The following is a 24,704-nucleotide window of genomic DNA, read 5'->3' on the forward strand; positions in this document are numbered from 1 at the left end:
CGTGTGCATGCTCCATCCGTGTGCATGCTCCATCCGTGTGCATGCTCCATCCGTGTGTATGCTCCATCCGTGTGCATGCTCCATCCGTGTGCATGTTCCATCTGTGTGCATGCTCCATCCATGTGCATGACTCCATCCCTTAGAACACTGTTGCCTTTGTCTGTTTTTGCATTTCAGTACTTGGTATAAAATAGGCATTCAGTAAGTGTTTGGTGAATCATGTTATGAAACACTTTTTTCTGAGGCAAATTTTTAAGCTAATTTAAGAATTTTTTTCTTGTGCAGTATTGGATCTTATGTAATCTTAAGATTCTTTAAAATAGGATAAAAATTTAAGTTATGTAGTGAACTTTCTATCTGTTGATTCCTAGAATGTTAAATATTTAAGTAATTAATGAAATTAGTAAACTAAATTCAGTTTTTGTTTTGCTTCAGAAGGATGTTTATGTACCCAGGAAATAAATACTAGAGCATCTTTCTGATATTAATTGACTAGAAAACATTCTCCTTAGAAATTTGAAACAGGGTACTATTTCCACCTGTGCCATCTATTACAGTAACTTCCTTCAAGCAGTTATTGGATATAATTTATTGAGAGAATGAGAAGCCTGGAATGCTGGCACTGAAAATGCCATTCATCTCCCTGCCTCAATTTTATGGTCAGTGACCATCAGGCAAAAAGAAGTAAAGTGTCTTTTATTTATTTATTTTTTCCTAAGACAAAAATTACGTATTACTGACAGCCACTTTATAAACCAGAACAGTTATTTTTGGTGTAAAATTGTGTATGAATGAATGTACCTGCTACAGTCCCCTGTGAAAGAGGAACCTAAGTTCTGTTTAGTGGATATAATGGGCTGGGAAAGTTGGCCTTAGAGCAGAGCCTTAAAGTTACCCGTTCTGGATTCTGTTAAATCCAGAAGAGAATTGCTCAGTAGTTACTGATGTTTATTAAAGTAGGTTTGGACTACATATGGCCTCTAATTGATGAGGATTTACCTCCTTAGTAATATCAAGTAACACAAAGATTTTAAAAATATTTTTATGTTGTCCCCTAATGTAGAAGAAAAATTAAAAAAAATTTTTTTTCACACGTATAGTAAGAAGAATATGCTAATTTCAAAACTATGTCCTCAAAGGATAGGTTTTTTTTTTTCCTAATCAAAGAAATAAACAACTGTGGGGACAGTTTAAATTTTTTTGCTAAATGATCTAATTATTTAATTGAATTATTTTCAGGATGAAAATATGATCAACTTCATCAAAGGTGGACTCAAAATTAGAACAAGTTACCAAATATATAAGTAAGTTTAAAAGTAAGATATGGTTTTTAAATGATTTTGTGCTATATACTACTTTGTTCTTCAAAATGTTCATAAACTAAGAATGACTAGGTCTTCTTCTTTGATGTTGGTAAAAATACACTTAATTATTGGCTGTGTATTCAGCGCCACAGGACAACAGGATTTAAGTTTAAATACAATTTGAAGAGCAAAATGGCTGAAAACTATTTACGTATTTACTTTTCCTGATATAATTTATGATTAACCTTAGTTTCTTTCTCCCAAGAACAATTTATAGATTTAAAGTTACAGGTATGCCTTTGGCTCAGACTCTAGGAGCAGCACTGCCCAATAGAACTTTCTGCAGTGGGTGGAAATATGCAGTGAAGATGGCCCATAGTGTCTCTCATATCCCCTGTATCCTTACTTTTTTTTTCCTATTAAGTCATTTGTACATAGATCATAAATACATTTAATCAGAATCCTTACTGACTTTTGTCTAGTTTTTACCCAAAGTATTAAAATTCCCAACTTCAAATCTGGAATCATCCATCTCTCACTTTAGAGTTAGCCTTGAAGATTTAGGAGTTCTGTTGCTAGGTTCCTATGTGTTTATAATTGCTCTGTCTTCTTAATGAATTAACCGTTTTATCATTCTAAAGTGTCCCTATCTAACTTTGCTAATGTTCTTTGCCTTGAAATCTATTTTGTCTCATTAATATAGTCACTAGTGCTTTTTTATAGTTAGTCTTTGCATGGTATATATTCTTTTACTTTATACTGCACATAATTGGTAATTGATAACGTTTGTACTTGTGACAACCATTTTGCTTTTTCTCTTTGCCTCTTGTGTTCCCTCACCATCTGTCTTCTTTTGGTTTAGTAAAATTTTAAAAACTTGAGTGTAATCCTTTATTATTTTCTTAGCTGTATCTCTGTTTTTAGTGTTTGCTCCAGTGATTATAAGATCTTCCTTAACCTATCACAGTCAACTTAGAGTTAATATGGTAGCACTGCACATAAAAAGAACTTTGCAAAAGTGTAGTTTTATCACCTGTTACCCTTTATGCTATTCCTATGATATTTAATATACTTAAATATATCATAACCCCCACAATACAGTGCCAAACTTTTGCTTTAAACCAGTAGTTCTCAACCTTCCTAATGCCTCCTAATGCCACGACCTTTTAATATAGTTCCTCATGTTGTAGTGACACCCAACCATAAAATTATTTTTGTTGCTACTTTCATAACTGTAATTTTGCTACTGTTATGAATCGTAATGTAAATATCTGATACACAGGATATATATTCATTGTTACAATGGGATCACGACCCACAGCTTGAGAACTGCTGCTTTAAATATTCATATGTTATATACCTTCTCTCTTTGCCCATATATGTACCATTTTTGGTATTCTTCATTCATTCTTGAAGACCAGAAAACTTCCTTTAACATTTCTTGTTGTGTGTGTCATCTTCAACAAATTCTCTGTTTAATTTATCTGAAAATATCTTTACTTTTGCCTTCATTTTCAAGGATTTTTTTTTTTTTTTTTTTGAGACAGAATCTTATTATGTCACCCTCGGTAGAGTGCAATGGCATCACAGCTCACAGCAACCACATACTCTTGGGCTTAAGTGATTCTCTTGCCTCAGCCTCCCAAGTAGCTGGGACTACAGGCACCCACCACAATGCCCAGCTGTTTTTTTTGGTTGTTGTAGTTATCATTGTTGTTTGGCAGGCCTCACGGGTTCTAACCCACCAGCCCCAGTGTATGTGGCTGATGCCCTAACCACTGAGCTACGGGCACCGAGCCTCAAGGATATTTTTGCTAACTATAGTATTCTGAGTGAACAGTGTTTTTTTCCTTCCTTCAGCCCTTTGAAACTGCCATTCTGTTGTATTAAGGCCATAATTATTCATGATCAGAAGTTAGTTGCCTTTGGTATAATTGTTCCCATGTAATGTGTCATTTCCTCTGGCTTTTTGAAGCCTGACTATTTTGTATTTTTGGGTCTCAGCAGTTTGACTATGAAGTGGCTAAGTGTGGTTTTGAGAAATTTATGGTTACTATTCAAGTATTCTTTTCCTTCCCCGTTTTTATTCTCTTCTTCTGAGACTCTAATTAAATTACACAATCTGCCTGATTTTGTTCAGTAGATCACTAAGGGGTTGTTCATTACAAAGTTTTTTTTTTTTTTTCATGAGACCCTGTCTCTAAAAAAATAGCTGGGTGTTGTGGCAGGCACCTGCAGTCCCAGCTACTTGGGAGGCTGAGGCAAGAAGATCTCTTGAGTCTAAGAGTTTGAGGTTGCTGTGAACTATGATGCCAAGGTACTTGACCAAGGGCAACAGAGTGAAACTCTGTCTCAAAAAAAAAATTTTTTTTTTTTCAGAATTTGAATATTATTCCAACATCCAAGTTGCCTGGGAGTTGGTTTCTACTTACTGCCTTTTCTCTTAAGTATATATCATAGTCTCTGTTTCTTCTCATAGTCAATTTTTTTTATATACTAGATAACTGATAACATAATAGAGACTCTGCACCCTTTTATCCTTTCTCTAAAGAGTGCTGAGGTTTATTCTAGGAAGCATTTAATTTGGCTAGATTTAGACTCCACTCTTACTCTCCGGGAGGGATCAGCATCTGAAATCTGTGTTCCATTCTTTCTGCTGTCCTGCTTCTGCTTTTCCTTGGCTTCTCCTCACTGTTCACACAGTTCATGGGTCAGCCAGGAATTTGAGTGGAATTTTAACACATACTTTGGTGTCCCCTTCCTATGTGTTTCTCCCATATATGGACATTGTCCCATTCCCTTACAGTTTCCCTGGCAGTCTTGGCCTCTGGACTCTGGCATTTTAAGCCAGTAAGACTGTGACTTTCCATTTGAGTTGTAGGTACCCCACGTTGAATAGATTGGGGAATGCTTTTGGGTGAAGAGCCATGTAAATGTAAAGTTCTTTCAATAGTTGTTTTATTATCAAGAATTAAATTTAATTCTTCTCCAATTTCTTTCTGGGTACTTTTTCCCCTTCCCTTCTATTGCCTGCAAGTACACATAGATTTTAAATGTATATATTATATGTTTCCAGAGTTTCTAATTATTATTTGTGGGAGGGTTAATCTAAATAAGCTACCCTGCCATAACTGGAAGAACAATTAAAATTTAGTGTTTTAAGAGGTACTTTTACTTAAAATCATTTTATACAATTGTGTTCCATTTAAAATCTTGGAAAAGATGCTGGATTTTTTGGTACCTGCCATACTATTTTTAGATTTTTATTCTTGAAATATTTTTAGAAGATATATAACAATGTTAAATTGAGTGTTAATTGCTGTTCTAGTCATCAAAACTTAAAAAAACTAAAGGCATTAATAAAGTCTTATAATGGCAAAGTCATGTAGGCATACCTTGTATTATGGGTTCAGTTCTAGAACACTAGAATAAAGTGAATATCACAATAAAGTGAGTCATCCAAACTTTCTGGTTTTTCAATGCATTTAAAAGTTACATTTACTTGATACATAGTCTATTAAGTATGTAATGCCATTATGTCTAAGAAAGCCATGTACATACCTTAATTAAAAAAATATTTTATGCTAAAAATGCTACTGAGTACCTGAGCCTTCACCAAGTCATAATCTTTTTGCTGATGGAAGGTCTTACCTTGATGTTGATGGCTGCTGACTCCTCAGGGAGGTGATTGCTGAGAGTTGGGATAGATTGATTGATTCAAATGGGGTCTCACTCTGTCACCTGGGTTGGAGTGCAGTGCCACTATCATAGCTCATTGCAGCCTTAAATTCCTGGGTTCAAGTTATCCTCCTTCCTCAGGCTCCCAAATAGCTGGGAATACAGGGGTGAGTCACCATGCCCAGCTGTATTTTTAATTTTTGTGGAGATGGGGTCTTGCTGTGTTACCCAGGATGATCTTAAACTCTTGGCAGCAAGCAATCCTGCCTTGGCCTCTCAAAGTGCTGGGATTACAGGTGTGAGCTATTGTGCCCAGCCAATTTATTAAAATAAGACAACAAAGAAGTTGACACATTGATTGACTCTTCCTTTTATGAAAGAGTTCTCTGTAGCATCCATGCTGTTTGATGGCATTTTACCCACAGTAGAATTTCTTTCAAAATTGGAGTCAGTCCTCTCAAATCCTGCTGCTGCTTTATCAACTGAGTTTATGTACTGTTCTGAATCCTTTGCTGTCATTTCAACAAAGTTCACAGCATCTTCAGCAGTAGTTTTCCATTTCAGGAAGCCACTTTCTTTGTTCATCTGTAAGAAGTAACTCTTTATTCATTCAAATTTTATCATGAGCTTACAGCAATTCAGTCACATCTTCAGGCTTAACTTCTAATTCTAGGCCTCTTGCTATTTTCACCACATCAGCAGTGATTTCTTCCACTGAAGTTATCCCTTCAAAGTCATCCATAAGGGTTGGAATCAACTTCCAAACTTCTGTTAATGCTGCTAATTTTATCTCTGCCCATGAATCACAAGTGTTCTCAATGACATCTAAAATGGTGAAGCTTTCCCAAAAGGCTTTCAGTTTTCTTTTACATGGATCTAACAGAGAAATCACTATCTATGGCAGCTATAACATTATGAAACATATTTCTTAAGTAATAAGACTTGTGGCTCGGCGCCTATAGCTCAACAGGCTAAGGCGCCAGCCACGTACACCTAAGGTGGCGGGTTCGAATCCCCAGCCCAGACCCGCCAAACAACAATGACGGCTGCAACCAAAAAATAGCCGGGCGTTGTGGCGGGCGCCTGTGGTCCCAGCTACTTGGGAGGCGGAGGCAGGAGACTCGCTTGAGCCCAGGAGTTGGAGGTTGCTGTGAGCTGTAATGCCACGGCACTCTACCCAGGGGGACAGCTTGAGGCTCTGTCTCAAAAAAAAAAAAAAAAAAAAAAAGACTTGAAAGTCAGAGTTACTCCCTGATCTATGGGCGGCAGAATGGATGTTATGTTAGCAGGCGTGAAAACAACATTAATCCTTCTACATCTTCATCAGCGCTCTTGGGTGACCAGGTACAATGTCAGGGAGCAGTAATGTTTTTAGTTGAATCTCTTTTTCTGAGCTGTAGGTCTCAACAGTGAGCTTAAACTTATTCAGTAAACAGTGCTGTAAAAAGAGGGGCTACCATCCAAGCTTTGCTGTTTTAGAGCACTGGTAGAATGATTTAGCATAATTCTTAAGGGCCCTAGGATTTTCAGAGGCTAGGCTTCAACTTAAAGTCATTGGCTGCAATAGCCCCCAACAAGAGAATCAGCCTGTCCCTTGAAGCTTTGAAGCCAAACATTGACTTCTGTTTAGCTATCAAAGTCCTAGATGGCACCTTCTTCCTCTAGAAGGTTATTTCATCTGCATGGAGAATCTGTTGTTTAGTGTGGCCATCTTCATAAATTATCTTAGCTGGATCTTCTGGATAAGTTGCTGCAGCTTCACTTTGCACTTTGATGTTATGTAAATGACTTTTAGCCTTAAGCCTCATAAATCAACCTCTGCTAGTTTCAAACCTTTCCTCTGCAACTTCCTTCCTCTGAGCCTTCCTAGACTTCAAGAGAGTTAGGGCCTTGCTCTGGATCAGGATTTGGCTTAAGGGAATGCTGTGGCTGGTTGATCTTCTGTCCAGTCCGCTGAGGCTTTCTCCTTATCAGCAGTGAGGCTGTTTCACTGTTTTACCTTTCGTGTATTTACCGAAGTGGCATTTTTAATTTTCTTTAAGAACTTTTTAACTCTCAACTTCACTTTTTGGCACAAGAGGCCTAACCTGTGTGCTGTCTTGGGTTTGACAAGCCTTCCTCACTAAGCTTAATCATTTCTAGCTTTTGATTTAGAGGGAGAGACGTGTGACTATTCTTTTCACATGAGCACTTAGAGGCAACCATAGGGTTATTAATTGGCTTGATTTCAATGTTGTTGGTCTCAGGATAGAGAGAGAGAGGGGAATAGCTGGTCAGTGGAGTAGTTAGACCACATACCACCTTTACCAATTAAGTCCACCATTTTATATGGGCACAGTTTGTTGTGTGCCAAAACAGTTCCCATAGTAACATCAAAGATCACTGATCACACACAGATCACTACCATAGGTAAAATAATGATTAAGAAGTTTGAAATTTTGTTAGAATTACCAAAATATGACACAGAGACGTGAAGTGAGCAAAGACTATGGGAAACATGATGCTAATAGACTTCCTTGATGCAGGGTTGACACAAACCTTTAATTTGTAAAAAATACAGTATCTGAAAAATGCAGTAAAGCAAAGTTCAGTAAAACAAGGGATGCCTGTATTCACGTGGATCAGTAAAAAACCCACAGGATTTTGACTGTGTGACAAACATGCATGCATGCAACACAGACATTTCTGGGAATTTGAAATTTGAATTTACTAAACATTCAAAATGGTAGGGAAAGATAGGTACTTTAATAAATGTTTTGGGAAATGGTTAATTTGGGGCGAAAAAGACCATTCAAGCAAAAACGCTATATAAACTGAATATTAAAATCAATAAGAAATCCTTAGTGTTTCTTTGTGTTTCATGATGTTGACATTTTAAAAGAATACTGGCTGGTTATTTTGCAGACCATCTCTCAAGTAGATTTATTTAGTGTTTCTTCATAATTGAATTCAAATTATGGATCTATAGCAAAAGTACCATAGACATGGTAGCCGTGGGTACACGATGTCAATTTCAAAGGCCTTTTAAACCACGACAAAGTCATAAGTCAACAGAGACTGTTTGACTTGGCCAAATAAACATTCATATTTTCTCATGGCAAAAGACACCAGAATAAGAAGCACAAATGGGAATGGGATATCGGGGATAGTGTGGGATGCTCTTAGGTTGTTGGTTTGTCTTAATTTTTCTTTTAAATAAAAGTTAGGTCTATAGGTTTTCCAGATTCAGATTAAAAGTATTCTTATAACACACAAATACATTATAAGCAAAGTTGCCTCCCTCCTGTTTGCGTCACACTCTGTAATACATGGTATCCCATTTCCTTATGACCTTTATAGTACATACTTGTCAATTTGACAAGCAATCCTCAATTTCATATCTTTGTCATTGTTTTAATTTATATTTCTCTGATGAAATATTTACCTTTTGAAGATGATGTGAATGGGAAAGAGAAATACATAGAAAAGAAGTGACAGTGGAAAAATTGGAAGATTTGTGTGGATGGAGTGGGTAGAAACCAGAGGACACATGGGGGCAGTGAGATGGACCTTGCTTTCTCCTCTGTCTTTCCTTGTCCCAAGCTCTAATTTATTTGATATGTTTGAGACCATGATGTTCACACTGAAATTCAGGTCCTCTTGCCAGGAGCATTTCAGCTCCAAAGTGGGAGGTCCAGTTGCTGAAGTGCACACAGCAACAGAGGGACCGAGTGCTCCCAGGAGGTTTCCTGTGCGATGTGAAACTACACGGGATGTGTGGCTCCTGGGTCTGCGTCTTGCTTCTTGATGAGTAAACCCTCCTTTAAGCCCAGAAAGAGATGCTGCTAAACACTGCACGAAAGGGTGTCTCCTTTTCTCTTGGTGATTATTATCCCCTATCCTTAAGAGTAGACTCAACCTGACATCATCCCTTTAAACATTCTGTGTTATTTAAGCTAGTGACATTTATTTTATGGTGTGTAAGTGTGAAATTCAATTTGATATTTATTTTCAGAGTTATGGTAAGCTTACACTGTACCTTTTTTCCTTCTATCCAGAGAATGTCTTTCAATCCTGCATGAAATTCAGAAGAACAAACTTGAGCAGGAATTCTTCTATGAGTTTGAAGGGGGCGTCAAGCTTGGTACTGGGGCCTTTAATTTGGTAAGGAAATAATTAGATACAAACTGGAATATTTAATAGAATTGTAAGTTTTTCAGGGCCTTCTCTATTGCACTGGAACCTCCTCCTGAATCTCTGTCTGTGTTTGGTTGACAAGTGGCTAGAGTGGGATCAGTTTTCCTATGTGTCACCCACGGGGCTTTGGCCACATGTAAGTTCCATGTGTGTTTAGAGTAGCTTCGGATTGTGTCAAGAAAGGGAAGCGGAAGCACAGAGCGCCTTGAGTGGCCTGCTAAGGTTTTGGGGAACAAGGAACAGTGGAATCCAGTTCCATTTGCACATCAGAAATATCATTGCAATGACAATGACAGCTCTGGGAGTGAAAATAGGTGACAAAGCAGTAAACACAGAGAAAGGATTTTTGATGACTTCTGGGGAATGAAGAGTTTGAGTAGAAACCTGTCAAATTCTAATGTATTATTTAGAGATTTTGAAATTTTATTAAAGTTTGACTGAAATTGGTGAGAAACCTAAGTGGTAAAGAGAATCACAGGTGTGAGTGTGTGTGCCACTGTGGCCACTGTGTTCCTCAGCCTGTTGGGCAGAGACAGGGTGGCCGGGGAAAGAGGCTAACTGAATGGGTCCTCCACCCATTCATCCACTTGGTTATTGGAATCCTCCTTTGCTGAGGTCACCCTTTGGTGACCATTCACAAGGGACACAGATATGTTCACATTTTCTCGTCATTCAGAGAGATCTGTCCCCATGCTTCTTCCCCAGCCTTCCTTGTCTAATCACATTACTTCCAAGCCCCTGACCATCTAACTAAACCATTGACCACAACCCCATGAACATATAATTGCCCAGTATACATGATTGCCTATGTGTGTGTATGGACACGTCTCTTCCCAAGCAAAGTTCATACCTAGGCACACTGCCCAAGGTTCTGCCCACTGAGAGAATTTCCCATGACCTCTGTCCTTAGGGATGTCCCAGGAAGGGGCTGTCGTGTTGTTGCGGCCCACTTCCGTGTGGTGCCTGCATAGAGCTGTGCTTTCCAGGAAAAGAAACTAAAAGAAGCCTTGTCTGGAAGTGAGCGCTGCAGTTGCCTTCTCACCACCTCATTGCTCCATGTAGAAGGTGCCAGTATTCTTTAGAGAATTCTAGAAAGGCCAGGCTTAACAATAAAAAAAGGTTGTGGTTTTAGTTTCATTTTTTTAGCTAAATTTGTAAGTATGACTATAGTATGTGATGACTGAGAGAGATATAGTTAATCATTTAAACTTGTCCCTAAGCTTTAAATCTAAGTTTTTAGAATTTAACTTTTGTCCGGAGTTAGATATGCTAACACAGAAGTATACTTGTATTTTTTTTTCCTTACAGATGCTGTCACTTTTACCTACAAGGATTATCAGACTACTAGAATTTATTGGATTTTCTGGAAACAGGGTACATATTTAATTTTTTAAAATTTTGATAGGGAGGATAAAGCATTATTTATTGAGTATGAATGCTGTTTGCATAACTAGAGTGATGATTATAGGCAGTTTGTCTGCAGGACCATAAAGAGCCATTTGTCCTTGATCATATTTTTTAGAAGTTAGATATGATTTTTCTGCTGAAAATTAAAATTTTTCACCTTTGTTAGCTAAGTTCTGGAATTAAAAATTATATTTTAAAATATAATTTGCTGGATCTTAATTACTCTTGTGTTGTTCAAATATGCTTTGTTAACATTTCAGCAACCCCAGAGTTGCCTTATGTAAAATGAAGAAATTAGGCTAGATTTCCATGTCTAATATTTTGTGATTCTATTGGATAAAATAGCATAGATCCAACATAGTTACAGCATTTTGGGTTTCCATATGCTTTTAGATTTATGTTTTGCTATAAGCTAATTGAGGAAATTTGTTTTCTGTTACTCAAGAAATTTCTGTGTACTTGTGGTTTTGTAATAAATATATACTCTTTATTAATTATAACACTCAATATGGTGTTACAAAAGTTGCCTCATCTCAAAAACTGTCTCTGTCAGTCAAGAGTTCAGGATTTGGGAGATACTGGATGAGGATGAGTATAAGAAGCTGTGATTTTTCCCCTGTCTGTTCCGCTGTCTGTGTTCTTCATGAGCTCTTAAGTATTTATGGTGATCTCTTTACCATACGTTCTGTCCTGACTCTGCATTTCGTGATCATCCTTCTCCTTAACCATTCGTCTTCTACCTTATTCCTTCAGTAACTCCAACTTGCCTCTTGAATGAAGTCCAAACTATACCATGGCTTCAAAGACCACAGTGTCTGATTGTACCCCGAGTTCCAGCCTTCCCGCCCATACCCTTCGCTTGCCCAGTACTCCTGCTGAGCTGGGCAGTGGGCTCCCCACACAGGCCCTGTGCTTCCTTGCCTCCGCTGGGCTCTGCTTTGGATATTTCTCCCACACAACCTCATTTCAAATAATGTTCATCTACTAGGCTTTTCCATCTAGTAGGTTTGAGATAAGTGCCATCTATTCTTCAGAGTTTTCCCTCATTCTCTTCCAGGGAGGCTCCGCATTCCTGGCTTTCAGAGTCATTTATTTGTCTTTCTTGTAGAACTCACTCACCGTATTCTAATAAGGTCCTGTGTTCTTGCGCTAGCTTCCCTGCTTGGTGGAAGGAACTTTGAAGACACGAACCGTGTTGTTCATACCCACAATTGTGCCTTATTCTTAGATCTTCAGTATGTTTTAATGAATTAATATTTCCATCAGAGAAATGCAGCATTTCTATGTAATGAGCACTGCCTTTTTCTCCCTCTACAGCTAGAATCACATGTAGAAAAGGATTTGTGCCCGTTTAAAATGTAAAGTTTCTGTATAGTAATAGTTAGGCCTTATCAATATTCTAAGGTCTTGCAAAGTAAACTCTGCCTTCATGGAGGGTGGGGATATAGGGACCAACATTTTCAAGTTTCTGAATACAATTATTCAATCATGTTCTTTTCCTTCTGGAATGCATTTAATTTCCACAGGAGTTAGGCCTCCTGCAGTTACGGGAAGGTGCATCAGGGAAGAGCATGAGGTCCCCACTGTGCTGCTTAACCATCCTCGCTTTTCATACGTACATCTCCCTGATCCTTGGTAAGGTCTGATGACATTGGGCTTCGCTGAAAGCTGATTATCTTTAATCTGAATAAGTAAAAATTCAGAAGAATCAGTAAGAGCTGGGAGTCTGTTATCTGTTCCCTTTTTTTTTTTTTCTGAGTAAAGATAGAAAATAGTGAGATTTAAAAAAAAAAAAAAAAAGAAAATAGTGAGATTTGTCATAGTGGAGGGAATGGGGTGGCTTCCTTCACTGAATATTTTTCACGTGTTCTCAGCTAAAATTTGCATATGAAGGTGATATTTTCATCATATTAGATTTCTTTTTTGTTTTTCCTTTTTTTTTGGAGACAGAGTATTACTATGTCACCCTTCGTAGAGTGCCATGCTGTGGCATCACAGGTCACAGTAAACTCTTGGGCTCAAGTGATTCTCTTGCCTCAGCTTCCCAAGCAGCTGGGACCACAGGTCCCCACCACAATGCCTGGCTATTTTTTGTTGCATTTGTCTTTGTTGTTTAGCTGGCCTGGGCCAGTTTCGAACTTGTCAGCCTTGATGTATGTGGCTGGCACTGTAACCACTATGCTATGGGTGCTGAACCTAGATTTCTTTTTTGAAAAATATGAAATTTTTGGCTAAAATAAGGTAATGTTGCCACTAAACGCAGAAATTCAAATTCAAATCTAAGACAGCCACCTCTGTTCTTAAGAATTAATCCGTCGGCTCGGCACCTGTGGCTCAAGCGGCTAAGGTCCCAGCCACATACACCTGAGCTGGCGGGTTCGAATCCAGCCTGGGCCCGCCAAACAACAATGAAAACTAAACCAAAAAATAGCTGGGCGTTATGGCGGGTGCCTGTAGTCCCAGCTACTTGGGAGGCTGAGGCAAGAGAATCACTTGAGCCCAGGAGTTGGAGGTTGCTATGAGCTGTGATTCCATGGCACTCTACCCAAGTCAACAGCTTGAGGCTCTGTCTCAAAAAAAAAAAAAAAAAAGTCTGTCTTATAACTTCCTTAAACTTAAGTTATAGATGAGACTTGCCTTACTTTTCCAGGTATAAAATGACAAAATGGAAGTTTTCATCTTTTCCATGAATAGGCTTTGGCTGTGTATGGTAATGAAGTTTGGAGAGTTATAAATATGTACCGTGTTTCATGACAACTGAGGCTGTTCCTGTTAAATTTCTAGGTACAGGAGAAGTGAATGTTGTGGAAGCAGAAAGTCTCCTCGAACCCTTCCTCCAGCAGTTCCCAAATGTACGTTTAGTATTTCAAATGATCTTTCGGCCAGAGTTAATCAGCCAGCATTGATCGTTGAAGAGTGTGTTTCTTTCCTGTTTCCGCAGGGCTCACTTATGTTGTTTTATCATGCCCGGATAGAGCTGCTGAAAGGGAATCTTGAAGAGGTAATTTATTTGGCAGTAGTGATTTGAGGGAGTTGTCCGTGTTCTGGAGTTGTGCCACACAATCCTTCAACAGAAATAAATTTAGCTAGGTGGACTAGACAAAAGTAAAGTAATAAATAATGTAATTAAAAGCAAAAATTTTAGTTTGTGTATACATTGTCTATATACGATGTCCCAAAGGTTGCCATACATACGTAGGGAAAAAGGGAAATTGAAGTTAAATGTACCTTTATTTACAAGATATTCATTACAGAATTTCTGTGTGTTGGTATATAAATATAAAATATAACATGAATTTGTTAATTTTTCCTATGTATGGCTATCTTTGGGGACACCCTCTGTATCATAGGTTACTGAATATTGTCTACATGTACATATAAAGAAAGTGAGACAATTAAGGGTAGAATATACAAAATAACAGGTGGGTAATCTAGGGATTTTCAAACAGCTTTGAGTATTACCAATTTTGTTACAAATTGACTTTGAAATCTAGTCTTTCCATAAAATGCAGCTCTTCTCTGCTACATGCAGACTCTTCATCAAAGGAAATTATTCATCAATCCCCTCAAAGAAGGAAATACTGGGGTCAGAAGAAGAAGAGTGAGGAGTGTTCATATAAATCCTACTTTCACAAATAGTTTTCTTTCATACAAATGGGCTCAAACTTGCATTGTTCTGTAATTTGTTTTTTTCTATTTATATACATCCTGGATCTTTTTCCAGGTCAGTAGATCTAAATATCCCTCATTCTTTTGATGGCTGGATTTTCTTTCATGGGATGGATATTACTAGAGTCATTAGTGTGGTCCACTGTTCACAGACACTGGGCCACTAGCAACAGTGCCATTATAGACATTGCTGTATGTATATTTCTGTGCTCAGGTATAATTATTGAAGATAGATTCTGAGTATTAGCATTTCTGGCCTAAAAGATGTTTGTGTTTTGATAAATCCAGCCAATTTAACCCTCCTACGTCATATTTATATTAGGTTATTCCAATTTAAACTCCTATAAAGTTATGACAATACTTATCTCCAATGTTCTTTGTCAACTCTGGACATTATCCATTTTTAACTTTTAGCTGATGTGATGGCTAAAAGTGAGAACCTAGTTTTTCAACTTATATGTCCATTTAAGTTTCTTCCTGGGTATATTTGTCACTTACATATTTTTTTCTGCTTTGCCTATTTATATCTTTGCCAAATTTCCCATTGATTGTCTTTTTCTTAAATAATTTTGTAAAATTGTTGTATGACAAGGGGTTAATCTTTTGCCTGCTATATAGGTAGTGATATCTTCTCCAGCGTCCATTGCCCATAACTTTAAGATGCGTTTTACCCTATAAATGTCCCAACTTTATTATTTGTCAGTCTTTTTTTTTTTTTTCCACAGTTTTTGGCCGGGGCTGGGTTTGAACCTGCCACCTCTGGCATATGGGGCCGGCGCCCTACTCCTTTGAGCCACAGGCGCCACCCTGTCAGTCTTTTCTTAAATGGTGTTTATATTTTATATCTTGCCTAGAATGGAACTTTCCCACTCCCACATTCTAAAGTGTCAAATCCCCTTCACAAAGTTAAAATAAAGGGGCAGAGGGCGGCGCCTGTGGCTCAAAGGAGTAGGGTGCTGGCCCCATATACCGGAGGTGGCGAGTTCAAACCCAGCCCTGGCCAAAAAAAATAAATATATAAATAAAGAGGCAGAACTGAACTGTGTCACTGTATGTAAAGAAAGGAAAATATCATCATGCTGAGTGGTTTAATGAGTGGTAATTTTGTTCTTTTTGTACAAAGTGTTTTATGTATTTTTCCATTAGGTTATTATCTCCTTGTCTAATATCTGGATGATCAGCTTTATGCAATTGACTTATAGGCACAAGAGGTATTTCGAAAATGCATTTCAGTTCAAGAAGAATGGAAACAGTTTCACCATCTGTGTTACTGGGAGCTAATGTGGATTTATGTATTCCAACAAAACTGGATGCAGGCGTATTACTATTCAGATCTGCTCTGCAGAGAAAGTAAATGGTCCAAGGTAAAGTGCAGTGCTTTCATTAATGTTGTTTATTTGCTAATAAGTGGCCAGGATGATTTTTATTTAGGGCTCTTTGTTCACAAATTAGAGATCCACAAAAGGAGGGCACATACATTAAGTACCTACTGTTTATAGGCTCTGTCCATAGCATTGTATGCTTCGAAAACTGTCCAAAGAGTTTTTTGCAATAAAAAAGCTTTACCTCTAAAGATGAAATACATTTATGGTTAACGTTATTAAATTTCAGTAGTCTCGATAATTTTATGTAGACTTCTCAATGCCCTTATGACCTAGCTTTTCGGGGTAATAAAAATGTATTCTATCTCACTTGTGAAAAGTTGAGAGGAATGAGATAATGATTCTTTGTTCATTCTGTTTGCTTTCTCACCCATGAATGCTATCGTTGGGAAATAGAGAAACAGTCTAAATTATTATTGAAAAGTGTTGTTCTTATTTTGAACAGGCAATATAAAACTTCATTTCCTTTGATTTCGTTGATGCCTCTTAATATTATATGTAGAAGATCTGTAGGTCATTCCTGATTTGTGGGGTACCTAGGGATGTTCTTTAAAAGCTCCTTTTCTTCATTTTCTTAAGGCGACATATGTGTTCTTGAAAGCTGCAATTTTGAGTATGCTTCCAGAGGAGGACGTATTAGCAACTAAGGAGAATGTAGTAACTTTGTTCAGGTAAGCAAGACACTGTTTCTGTAACAAATACCCTGGCCGTGTAAAGGAGCGCACACATACATCGTCTGTCTTTTTTTTCCTTAGTGCTTTCCCATACTTCACTTTCATATTTCTGTAATTTCTCTACTCATTTGATATGGGAACACTTAAAAGAATACAGTTAGCGAAAAGTCAAAATGTCATTCTTTTAGCAGGATTTTGCAGATATGTTGTTATGATTAGGACTCTAGAGAAGACATTGTTCTATTATGGGAATATGGTTTTATTATTGGGACTTTGCTACTACATTTTAAAGACAGATTCCTCAATTGGTGTTGTTTCAAAAAGATGTTAACTATTGCTGTGAATCACAGGTATTCTGTGGTCAGATAAACTTAACCCAGTATGTATAACATATCCCTAGTATTAACTGGTATTGTTAAAGACTTGGAAATACTCTTGCCATGAAGCCCTCTGTTTAATTCTGTCTCATCTATCCATCCATCCATCCATCAATCACCTTTTTGCTGAGCTCCTACTCACTGAAGGGTACTAGCTGTCTGACTCTTGTCCTTGTGGAGTTTATAGTGGGAATCAGACATCAATGCAGTAATCACACAGATAAATGCAACATTACAGTATTTGGCTAATTTTTCCCTTAGAATCTGTGTGTGTAAGAGCATAGGGGGAATGTTGAGCTATGGGAGGTCTGAAGGGAGAGTGGAGCTGCTGTGGCCATGGAGAGTTGTGTGATGCAATTTCAGAGCAAGAGAGCAACAGGAGAGAGTCTAGTGGCAGGAAGGGGCACTGCACATTTAAAGAGCTAAAAGGTGATAATGGACAGGACACAGTGCTTCATTATGTGTGTATGTGGGTCAAAGGAAAAGAAATGTTAAGAATGACTTAGGTTGCCATAACAAAATACCATCGACTGCATGGGTTAAACAACAGAAATTTATTTCTCATGGCTCTGAAGTCTGGGAAGTCCAGATAAAGGAATCCCTGTAGATCTGATGTCTGCTGGGGGCCACTTCTTGGTTCGAAGGTGGCTGGCTTCTTGTTGTTCTCTTCTTGCTCACATGGTGGTGAGCAGGGAGAAAAAAGGCAAGTTCTTGTGTCTTTAAAAGGATACTAATCCCATTCATGAGGGTCCTGCTCTCATGAGCTCTCATGGGACTTCTCAAAGGCCCCGCCTTCTAATGCCATCATACAGGTGGTTAGGATTTCAAGGTATGGATTGTGGAAGGACATAGACATTCAGTCTGTAGTACTTTCAACGCATATGCCATTTAGAAATAAGACATAGTATGTATTTAGTGTTACAGGGATCATTAGTAACCTGCAGGAGCTTATGAAATAAAAGAATGGAGTGCAACGCCTATGGCTCAAAGAAGTAGGGTGCCAGCCCCATATGCTGGAGGGGGTGGGTTCAAACCCAGCCCCAGTCAAAAACTGTAAAAAAAAAAAAAGAAAAAAAATGGAGGTGGAAACCAGACTGAAGTTGGTTGAAGAGTTAATGAAAAGTAAAGAAGTGGAGAGAGTGAACATCAATACATCCCTAAATAACTCTGACTATGAAGAAGAGGGGAGAGAGAGAGGTGATAGTTGGAGGGAGAAGTAAGGTCAAAGAATATGTTACTGGGAAAGATTTGAGCATTACCACCCCCCACTGGGAAGCATCTGAGGAGGATGAGAAGTTGCACATACAAGTAGGAAATGGGATAACTGATATTGTAAGGTTCCTGTGAAGGCAAGAGGTAGGATTGGCTTCCTCTAGGAGGAGGATCCAGTCCTCCTCTGCCCTGGTGTCACCGTCCTTGAAGAACAGGTGCAGAGCAAGGCAGGCTTCTGGGTGGGAGGATGAAGTAAGGAGTTCCAACATCACAGTGTCTGTTTTCTTTATGAAGTAGGAGGCAGGGTCATCTGCTGAGAGTGAGAGAGAAGGGGAGGAGGAGAATGGAGAATGAACTCATATCGTTGCAGAGTGGATCAATGAGAAACACAGTAGGGGCACGTCAGGCAGTGCAGGTGGCTGGTGACTTGACAGTGATGCCAACCTGCTCTTGGTGCAATCACAGGGGAGATGGGCCCTGAGCTTCATCCAGGGCTGGGTTTACGCCAGATGAGTATAAGGACCAAGCTATAGAGGAGTATAGGAAATGGGCTGGAGCAGAGTGGAGCAGTAAAGGCAAGTGCAACCTAAGCAGGAGTGTGAAGGGACAGAGGGAAGAAGGAGGCTGCTGGGCTAGGAGACCGAAAGTCTTACCAGGGAGGTAGAGTGAAGAGAATGGAGTTCCAAGGGTGGTGGGCTTGAAATCGTGTTTTGTAGTAGATAAGTTAGAGGTCGTGGTCTAAGCTGTGAGTGTAGGGTTAGCATATAAGTCCCTGACGTAGAAAGGAGACAACACTAGAGATGAGGAAGGCAAGGAACTGAGAGCCCCCACCCCCAGTATTCTTCAAACGTAATTGATGAGCAAACCTTTTAAATGGAACACTTGTGTTCTGTGGGCCACGTTTTATAACTGCAGTTTCCTTGAATCCTTTCTCAGCAACTTGTTTGATGTACTCATAAAATTATGTATATGAAAGTGCTCCCAGGAAAATGTAGTCTTCCCATCCACCTCTAATTTTATATGCTTATAAATTTCATGATTGGAATTCCTTAGAATTTTGAGAAGTTTGTAAACACGGCCATATCCTAAGCTATTTCCAAAATCACCTATGCTTGGGGAACATTTTCTCCAATTATCCATTAATTGATGGCTGTCTTCTGAGCCATATTATTTTATAGATCACTGTCATATTTACAAATAGGAATAGTTAATATTCAGTGTCTCTTCTTCCTTTTTGTGGGTATCCACAATGCAAGTAAATACTTTGATCTCATACCTATTTATTTATAGAAATTACCAATTTTATACCTAGATTACCTGGACTGTGTTGGATAGACTTAAGGCATTAGCTAAGTTGACTAGAAAGAAATATGTGCCAATCAGTGGTTCTCAAATTTGAGTGTGCAGCAGAATCACCTGCAGGGCTTATCAAAACCCAGGTTGCTTGTCCCACCCCTGGAGCTGCTGATTCAATAGTAGGTCTGGGTTAGGGCCTGAAAATGTACAAGTCAAACAGGTTCCCAGGTGAAAACCACAGGTGTAAGTAATGTCTGTGTTCTGATGACCTCTCACTGGGGCTGGGGCTCTTTGCAGACAGGTGGAAGGCTTGAAGCAGAGAATTGCTGGTAAATCTCTCCCTACCGAGAAGTTTGCTGTGAGGAAGTCTCGCCGCTACTCTGCCTCCTTGCCTGCACCCGTGAAGCTAGTCTTGCCTGCTCTGGTTGGTATTCATTTTTATTTACTAGAGATGAATTATCTATTCACTGCTGGGGGAGCATGTCTATAATAGCTTGGGCTGTGAAATTCAGCTTAATTAAAACCCACTGTGAGTGGTATTGTGGGGGAAACATTTGTAAATAATAAAGAATAAAAATTATAGCTAATGTTTCCTGACTAACTGGTGTGTTCTAGACATTATGAGAAGCTATTGAAAACATATCATTTACTTCTTATCATAACTCTATGCATGTCATTAGTTTTCTTAGCCCCGTTTTACAGATAAGGAAATTCAGAGTGGTAAAGTTGACTTCATTGAAGTCGAGCTGAATTACAATGCAAGCCACATATGTAATTTTACCTTTTCTAATAGGCACGTTAAAAAAGTGAAAGGAAACATGAAATGAATTTTAGGAATTTATATTGTTTTACTTGGTGTATATAAAATTTTGTCATTTCCATATATAGGTGATAACAACTTATTTCACATTCTTTTATATTATACTAATACTTTGAAATCTGGTGTGTCTTTGACACTTTGAAGACATCTCAGTTTGGACATTTCATATTTGCCATGCTCAAGAGCCACAAGGGGCTGGTGTCCAACTCACATTCTTAATTGGTATGCCGTTTTAGGCGAGGCTTCTGTGAAGAGTGTGATTTCAAGTTAAACTTTCTTAATGGAGTCTTCTTCAACAAATACTGAATATCAAATTACTGTGACTCATCCAGGGCTTAGTTTTTCCCTAGGTAGTCGGCACAGGAGAGCTGTTTAGTACCAGTGATGTCTGCGGTCCTCCTGAGGCTTTTCTGAGTCTTTTTTTTTTTAATTCCAGAGTTTATTTAATTATTCCCCTGTGACAGGTTTTTAGGGTTCCCAGTTTTTACTATTACAGACACCACAGTGAAGATACGCTTTTTGTGCACGTGCATATCATTCTCTGGGAAGGATCTCTAGAACTGGTATTCCTTGTTGAAGGCTACATAGGCATTTAATATTTTGCTAGATATTGCCAAATTTCCCCCCAAGAAGCTGTACCAAGTTAAGTTAGTAGCAGCAGTGTTTTACCCTTTAAGTTTGCGTTTCCCTGTTGGTGTGGTAGAACATCTTTTTGTTGTGTTTATTCATTTTTTGTTTCTTTTTTTGTAAATTGTTCCTATTCTTCCTAAATTTTCATTGGGCTGTTTATTTTATTATTGACTTACGGGAGCTCTTTAAACATTCTGTGAAAAAGAAGAATGCAGTCCCTGACAGGTGTCAGATAGGAGTTCCCTGCAGTTGGCACCCAGGCCCAGGTGTTTCCTACCCAGCACAGACAACCTCAGACAACATCGACATCACACAAGGCTATTCTGTGACTGTGATGGAGCTGGACAAAAATATGACCATTCTGTAGCTATGTCTGAGCACAGATAGAAACAACAACACTCTGTAAGTCACGAAAATAACCAACATGCCCTCTTCCCGCTCACATGAGAACCTGCCACAGCTTTACCAACTACAGCTTTAGCTCCAGGCCGGATTCATTTTTATCTAGTGATTTGCACTGGGAAAGCTTTTCTGTCTCACGGAACATTTCTGAGAGTTTTCTAGACCATCATAGCTCTTCCTGCCCTATTCCTAGGTACCAGAGTATGTATAAGTGTATCTCCTTTTACTATTAAGAATCTTAAGGAAGATTAACTCACTGCTTCTCTTTCTTTAGGAGTGTGGATACAGACTATACGGGAAATTGACTTGAGGCAGTGGTACCTAGGAATTTGTTTTGTTTTCTTTTTTTTTTTTTTTTTTGAGACAGACCCTCAAGCTCTCACCCTGGGTAGAGTGCTGTGGCATCACAGCTCACAGCAACCTCCAACTCCTGGGTTCAGGCGATTCTCCTGCCTCCACTTCCCAAGTAGCTGGGAACACAGGACCCCGCCACAACGCCCAGCTGTTTTTTGGTTGCAGCTGTCATTGTTGTTTGGCAGGCCTGGGCTGGATTTGAACCCGCCAGCTCAGGTGTATGTGGCTGGTGCCGTAGCCGCTTGAGCCACAGGCGCTGAGCCTGTTTTCTTTTTTGATACCAAAGAATTTTACCAAAAGCTTCTTTTTCATAAAATCTCAGACATGACCTTGCCTCCTTTTGGTAAAAATATTCCATCAACAGTTTTTTTTTAAAGATCATTAGCATTAATTCAAAAATATTCCATTAGTTATTGGTTGGGCTCTCACTCTTTTAGCAATGGAAATTACATGTGAAATGGAAGAGAGAGTGTCATGCTCACAGTTTTCACTGCCGTATAATAAAGATAACTTTGCTTCCACTCTCTTGGTAAGAGGCTTTTCAAGCATTAATTTTTATCATATTTTACGATTCACTTATTTCCAAGAAGATACTAATTGCCCTGCTTATTTCATACTCTTCAAAATACGAACTGCACTATCAGGAACATTAGAAAAATATTTTCAAGTAAAAGCACATTTGCTTTTGGTCCAAAAAAAATTCTCATCTGTTTGCCCATTAAATATAATCTGCAATGAGAAATCATTAGTTTACATTTGCAGGAGCTGTCATTCAGCCATATGGCATTTAAATGAATGCATTTTCTGCATATTGGATTGCATTACTGGACTGTCACATGTTTTTAATAGTATAAAAGAACCTAAGCCCAGTGAAATATTCCAATGTTCATTTCCAGTGAAATTCTTGGAAACATTTTATGTAAACAACTGGCAGATATTTTAAAATATTTTCCTTTACTTTAACAAAAATTTACATTAAACAGAATTATTCATAGTAGCATTTAAAAATATTTATTTCTGTATCTGTTATCTATCATCTATTTCTATTATCTTCCCAAAGAATCAAACACCAGCAGGTACTTAATGAGTATTTGTTATATGAATGAATAAAACCATTTCTTGGTAAAAGCATACTATATACATGTATATAGAATTTCTTCACAGTATCAAAGGTAAAAGCTAAGGAAAGTGATCTGTCTTGAGAACCCTGCAACCAAGGGAAAACATACATACATAGTTTTGTGATCATCAAGGTCATTAAGTAACTTCACATAATGGCAAATGGTTTTTATTTTTCCTCTTTAGGAAATGATGTATGTCTGGAATGGTTTTTCAATAGTGGGCAAAAGAAAAGACCTTTCTGAAAATCTGCTGGTAACTGTTGAAAAGGCTGAGGCAGCTTTACAAAATCAAAGTAAGTATGTGAAGTAAGTGCCTGGAAATCCTCGTCTGTGCTCCCTTCCCCTTCTGCCCGTGTTGGTTCATGCACATCACAGGGACAAAACTTGAGCAGCAGGTGTCAAAGTGATCACACCCAAGATGAAGGGAGGCAAGATGCATACAGGATGCAACACGGATGAACCTTGGAAACGTTGAGCTAAGTGAAAGAAGCCAGCCACAAAAGACCATATATTGCGTGATCCCGTCTATATGAAACATCCAAGATATGCAGATCTATAAGACACACAGTACATTAGTGGTTGCCTAGGGATGGAGGAACTGGCAGGGGGTGGGGGATGAAAATGTTCTAAAATTGGTTGTGATGATGGTAACACAACTCTAAATCTGCAAAAACCATTGCGTTGCGTACTCTCAATGGGTACTCCCTATGGGATGTGAATTATGTCTTAAAACTGTTTTTAGAAGGAGGATAAAGGGAGGAACACAGGCACTGGAGTTGCAGAGCAGCGGAGGACAGTGTGCACTTCCTTCTGGCTTCAGTCGGCTGGGCCGCTCCATGCCTCCGTACTGCCCTCTAACAGCAAGTGCGTTTCTACAGACTCAGGGCATAGTTTTCAAGTTGGAATCTTACCATGATTTAATGATTTTGCTCATTACCTTTGGTTGTGCTGGAGGCCCCACTCCAGTTTACTGGAAGCCCCATTTCCTGGAAGCAGCTGACATGGCAGGAGACTCAGGCAATCTGGGTTTATAGTCCCAGTTCCCAGCTCTGCACTGATCAGACTCTGGGAAACAGCTCTGTTTTCTTTTGAAATGAGAGTAGTGTTGGGCTAGATGATAGCCAAAGTTGTTTTTTTTTTCGCTCTGATATAAATATTTTTTGTGTTCATCCAGGAGTGCAGGAGCTCTGACATTTTCTGATTCTGTATTTTTATTAGAGGCTTCATCTTTTGATAAACAATGCCATAAATGAGAGCCTTTGTTGTATTCTTTATTAATGCCACACGTCACTTAGGTATACCCTAAGACATAATGGTCTTTTTGAATATTCTAGCCACAGAAGTAAAATGAAAACGTCTGTGGGGATAAACAGGGCTTAGAAATTCAGGAATAGTGGGGGGAGATTTTAACGGTTAACTCATTTTTCTTAACTGGAAAAAGATAAGCATTCCAGGAGCCCTGGCTCTATACTCACTATATTACCCACAGCAGGGATGAAATGATTGAATATGGCTCCAGGGATGAGGGTTTCATTTGGGTTTTTTCTTGTACTTGTAGCTGTGGTATCAAGCTGAAATGTTTAATGAGGTTTCTCTTCATGATTATTTTTTTCAAGTTAAACACATAATTGTAATACCTAGGTATGGGTGGGAAAAAGTCACTCAATTTATGTTTTTGCTACTATTGTAGCACAATTTAGAATTTCTGGGTATTCCCTTTTATCCTTATTTTTATAGTTACACAGTGTATCTAGATGCACTAGCCTCATTTTTTAAATTTAATGTAAGCTTTTAAAGTTTGGCAAGTAGCCTTTATAAATATCAAAAGCTTCATAGCACTCCCTAGAGCAAATGCATCATAATGTAATTAACTCTTTCAGTATTGTTGGGCATTTAGGCTGCTTCACATATTTAAAATAATTCTAGCTTTAGATTTCTGTCCATCGATAGGAGAAGAAATCTAAAGGAATGAAATCTGAGTCAGTGGGCTTATCTACTAGCAAGGTCAAGGCCACAGAATCAAATAGAACAAAGAGAACAATGCTGCTCTGAGGCCAGAGACACTCTTCTCTGCTCACCTCCGTGAGCCATCTTGCAAATACAGACCGGTGGTCACAGGGAGACCAGGCGAGTGGAGTGCTCTATTCCACTATTAAAAAACGGTCATGTGCAAAGCTTATCTGTTTTTTTTTTTTTTTTTTT

General features: G+C 38.6%; 1 protein-coding gene across 4 annotated transcripts in view; it reads left to right on the forward strand.

Annotated features, from left to right (window-relative positions):
- The window catches only part of TTC39B (tetratricopeptide repeat domain 39B), a 123,452-nt gene that overhangs the window by 85,995 nt on the left and 12,753 nt on the right, over positions 1 to 24,704 (forward strand). For all 4 annotated transcript variants that reach the window (XM_023508141.1, XM_023508144.1, XM_023508150.1 and 1 more), the window contains 10 exons: positions 1,240 to 1,304; positions 9,020 to 9,125; positions 10,467 to 10,532; positions 12,092 to 12,200; positions 13,350 to 13,417; positions 13,507 to 13,566; positions 15,437 to 15,598; positions 16,196 to 16,287; positions 19,473 to 19,599; positions 22,687 to 22,795. In XM_023508141.1, coding sequence (XP_023363909.1) covers positions 1,240 to 1,304; positions 9,020 to 9,125; positions 10,467 to 10,532; positions 12,092 to 12,200; positions 13,350 to 13,417; positions 13,507 to 13,566; positions 15,437 to 15,598; positions 16,196 to 16,287; positions 19,473 to 19,599; positions 22,687 to 22,795 — 964 coding nt within the window. The remainder of the gene's footprint in view (positions 1 to 1,239; positions 1,305 to 9,019; positions 9,126 to 10,466; positions 10,533 to 12,091; positions 12,201 to 13,349; positions 13,418 to 13,506; positions 13,567 to 15,436; positions 15,599 to 16,195; positions 16,288 to 19,472; positions 19,600 to 22,686; positions 22,796 to 24,704) is intronic.

The sequence above is a fragment of the Otolemur garnettii genome, unplaced genomic scaffold (assembly GCF_000181295.1).
Source record: "Otolemur garnettii isolate 467f Iridium unplaced genomic scaffold, OtoGar3 scaffold00006, whole genome shotgun sequence".
Classification (NCBI taxonomy): domain Eukaryota; kingdom Metazoa; phylum Chordata; class Mammalia; order Primates; family Galagidae; genus Otolemur; species Otolemur garnettii.